Here is a 4619-nt window from a genome sequence, read left to right on the forward strand (position 1 = left end):
ATTGAGTGGATAACTTGCACAGTAGGATTGTGCATAATCCACTGCAAGGATAAATTGCTAAAAGGTACCATATTTACTAGGGGACTGCCAGCTACAGCACACTGTCAGCACCCTAGGTATGGCCTGGGTGCTGATAGATTCCCTTTAAGTCTTTAATAAGATAAAAGGATAACTTTTATCCACTGACTCCAATAGATAAAAGAGCTAAATTGCAGTCATTGATTATACAGCAGAGGTACACTAATAGATCAGAGCTGATCTATAACACTGTCATTAATGTGTACCTGTCATGACGGACTACTTCTGGATCAGTGGCAAGATCCTTTGTTAATCCAGAAGATTAGGTCTCAGTGAAAATGGAGATGCAATGAAACCACAATGCACATGACCCGCACACTATGGTCTCCTTGTATCTCCTTATCCATGGAGACCCAAACTACCAGATTACCAGAGGATCTCGCCACTGATCCAGAAGCAGTCCATCATGACAGGTACACTTTAAAGAAAATAAATAGCAAGCCGCATTACCAAAAAGTACTGAGAAAGGTTTAAGCCCACAACTGGACAAATACATCAGGGGGCACCTTACTAACCAGGCCATGTACTCAAAGGAAGCAAGGAGAAGATTGTGAGGGTAAAAAGAACAATAAAGTAACAAGATTAGCTTTAGAAAAGGGCAGGAAAAGGGCAATAAAGTGGACACCCCCTTCAAGACTGTGCAGTCCCTTTAAATATATGCTACACATGGACTATTGTGAAATCTTGCTTTTCATATTATAATACAGCAGTGCTTCTATGGCCCATGGAGGCACCATATTGCACTGCACAGGGTTCATACTGTGTCAGGGTCAATTTTTAAACACTGATGACATTTTCAAGTTGGTGCAAAGTGTGAAGAGAAAAAGTTTTCTGTTCTGCAATGTAGCAATGAAGTATGGTTGGTGAGGTACAGGCTGGTGTAGTGCGCCCCATCTGCACACACTACACATGTATGCCAGCATTGGTACATTGGTGACATTGATATATTTGACCAAGTGTAGTAGGCTTTTAAAACAAGAATAAATTATCCATTACCAGCAGCTTGCTGATGGTTTCCATGCAGAAAATAGGGAATATGAGAACATTTTTCTCATACTGCACAGAATAAAAACAAACGATTAAAGCAGAAAAAATAGAAAAGGTACTAATGATATATCACAAAGATCCTTATATATGATATACACAGGAAGGTAGATATGGGATAGATGGATTGTTGCTTGGATGGATAGATAAATATGCAATAGGAAAATATGGATTGGAGAGATGAAATAGACAATACATGGATGGAAATAAAGAGAGACATACAGAGAGAGAGAGAGAGAGAAAGAGAGAGAGAGAATGCAGTAGATAGATGCATAAACAGATAAATAATAAATGATAGATAGATGATAGATAAATAGATAATAGATAGATAGATAGATAGATAGATAGATAGATAGATAGATAGATAGATAGATATATCTAGATATATCTATCTATACACAGATATTCCGCAGCACACCAGCATACGTGGAAAAGGTGAAATATTTATTACAAAAAATGTAAAAAATACAGAGATGCGACGTTTCCACCCTCTCACAGGGTCATTATCAAGCATGATAGATAGATAGATAGGAGATAGATATCAGATAGATAGATAGATAGATAGATAGATAGATAGATAGATCTGCAATAGACATGATATATAGGCACAGAAATAGATGATAGATATGGAATAGAATTCCAATAATTCTAATACCCCCCACCCCCCTTCCCTGACTGTGAATAAGGAAACAATTATCAGCTCATGCCTGTACTTTCCCCCACAACAGGATGCCAAAGCTATTACCATATAATGATGAATGCAGTAAATGTATCATGTTCCTATGGTTACCTAGGATGTAGCCAGTCTTTTTTTTCCTGCTACCCTGTAGTCTAGCTGCAGCCTGCAACCCCCATCATCATAATGAGTATCCCTCCAGGAAAGAAATGATTGACAGCTCCGTCACCTGCCGCACTACAACAGCCACACAGTCTAAATAAATTACTGTCTGCCACCAATGCTGGCACAGTACCCAGGCAACACAGCATCATGTCATCCAATGAATCACAAATGGAACAGGTTGGGGTAATGGGTGGAACTATCTTCCCCAATCATTCCTGGCATAATGAAATATAATTGCCCTCCTGGCCAAACCAAACATCCCCCAGAGGCATGCTGGGATGTTATGTATCAATATAGGGTTCCCTTTGTGTTTGAGTGTTCCTGCAAGGTATATAAGATCTCAGAGACAACCTGATCTCTTTGTTCAGCATGAAGCAGACAATGGGGTTGACTCCAGCCTGAGCAAACGTTAGCCACACTGCCACAGTCAGATACCCCTGAGGAAGAGCTGCAGACCTCATAAAGACCCTAAGATAGCAAGCCACCAGGTAAGGGGCCCAGAAGAGGAGGAATAGGAAGGTGATGACATAGAACATCTTGCTGAGCCTCTTCTCCAGCTTGAACTCCTCCAGCACCAGAAGCCTCCTGATCTGGCTCTGAGTGGTCTGCCTCATGCCCACCAAAGTGGGGGGTGTTGGGCCTCTTCCAAATCCTGCAATCCAGTTGGCAGCTGCCTGCCCAGCAGCCCCAGGTCCATGGAAGCTCCAGTTCTGGCTGATGGCTGGAGTCAACTGAGCTGGCTTCATCTTCCTGTGGTCATATATAAAGAAGAGCAGCTTCATATAGATAAAGTGTGTGGCCCCCACAATGAAGGCCAGCATGAGAAGAAAGCCCAGGCTGTCATTGGCCTTCACATAGCGATGCTCAAAAGTGCATTGATCCTCTTCTCTAATAAACTTGTAGGTGCCCACCTCAAAGACAGGTGGTAGTGCCATAGCCATGGACAGGACCCATGCCATGGCAATGATCAGGATGCAAGCCCAGCCTGTCATCCTCTTGCAGTAGAACCTATGGTGGGCAATGGCCATGTACCTGGTCAGGCTGATGGACAGCAGCAGGAAGGCAGCATGGAAGCACAGGAGGACCGCTCCGAAGGCCATAATGCGGCAGCTCCTCTTGCTGTACGTCCATTGGGAGCCGCTGCTGATGGATTTCAGCACCAGAGGGAAACAAAGCAAAGAGCGGAGGAAATCCCCGACACACAGATCCAGCATCAGGTAATAGGGAGTCCGCTGCAGGCTCTTGTCTCTCAGGGTGAGGAAGGCAAAGACGAGGTTACCCAGCAGGCTGACACAGGCGATGATGCCCAGGGATGCCAGCTTAGCCACCGAGCCCGGGCTGATGTCAGGCGGGAGGAGAGAGGCATTGCTCTTGTGCAGCTCCTGAGCAGCCATGGAGACAGCCGCTGCCTGCCAGTCATGTGAGAGCGGGAGAAGCAGCAGCAGCAGCTCAGGATCGGCTACAATAGACGAGCAAGGTGAAGGCTCAGCAGCAGCAGCGGCACACACTGGGCTGGAGACTCACACTGGGCTGCTGGAGACTCACACTGGGCTGCTGGAGACTCACACTGGGCTGCTGGAGACTCACACTGGGCTGCTGGAGACTCACACTGGGCTGCTGGAGACTCACACTGGGCTGCTGGAGACTTACACTGGGCTGCTGGAGACTCACACTGGGCTGCTGGAGACTTACACTGGGCTGCTGGAGACTCACACTGGGCTGGAGACTCACACTGGGCTGCTGGAGACTCACACTGGGCTGGAGACTCACACTGGGCTGCTGGAGACTCACACTGGGCTGCTGGAGACTCACACTGGGCTGCTGGAGACTCACACTGGGCTGCTGGAGACTCACACTGGGCTGCTGGAGACTCACACTGGGCTGCTGGAGACTCACACTGGGCTGCTGGAGACTCACACTGGGCTGGAGACTCACACTGGGCTGCTGGAGACTTACACTGGGCTGCTGGAGACTCACACTGGGCTGCTGGAGACTCACACTGGGCTGGAGACTCACACTGGGCTGCTGGAGACTCACACTGGGCTGCTGGAGACTCACACTGGGCTGCTGGAGACTCTGGGCTGGAGACTCACACTGGGCTGCTGGAGACTCACACTGGGCTGGAGACTCACACTGGGCTGGAGACTCACACTGGGCTGCTGGAGACTCACACTGGGCTGGAGACTCACACTGGGCTGCTGGAGACTCACACTGGGCTGCTGGAGACTCTGGGCTGGAGACTCACACTGGGCTGCTGGAGACTGGGCTGGAGACTCACACTGGGCTGGAGACTTACACTGGGCTGGAGACTCACACTGGGCTGCTGGAGACTCACACTGGGCTGCTGGAGACTCACACTGGGCTGCTGGAGACTCACACTGGGCGCTGGAAAGTGCGACGTTTCAACGACCTTCCGTCGTCTTTTTTAAAAAAAAAAAGACGACGGAAAGTCGTTGAAACGTCGCACTTTGACTTGTATGCTGTGCTGCACCACTATGGAATAAAAAACACTTGATTTTTCTACTTACCTGGAGTGCTGTGGGCGATCCTTTTTAATATATTGTGGAGGTCTTGGTCAAGACTACCTGCGGGCACCCTCCTACAACAAGTTGTGCTGCTCTGATTAGATTCATACCATAGATAGATAGATAGATAG

General features: G+C 47.6%; 1 protein-coding gene across 1 annotated transcript; it reads right to left on the bottom strand.

Moving 5' to 3' along the window:
• Positions 1–1838: 1838 nt before the first annotated feature.
• GPR27 (G protein-coupled receptor 27) lies at positions 1839–3382 on the bottom strand. Its single transcript, XM_069968770.1, has one exon. The coding sequence runs from the start codon at positions 3355–3357 to the stop codon at positions 2245–2247; it is 1113 nt and encodes a 370-aa protein (XP_069824871.1). The 5' UTR covers positions 3358–3382; the 3' UTR covers positions 1839–2244.
• Between the last annotated feature and the right edge of the window lie 1237 nt (positions 3383–4619).

Source organism: Dendropsophus ebraccatus, chromosome 4 (genome assembly GCF_027789765.1).
Source record: "Dendropsophus ebraccatus isolate aDenEbr1 chromosome 4, aDenEbr1.pat, whole genome shotgun sequence".
Lineage (NCBI taxonomy): Eukaryota > Metazoa > Chordata > Amphibia > Anura > Hylidae > Dendropsophus > Dendropsophus ebraccatus.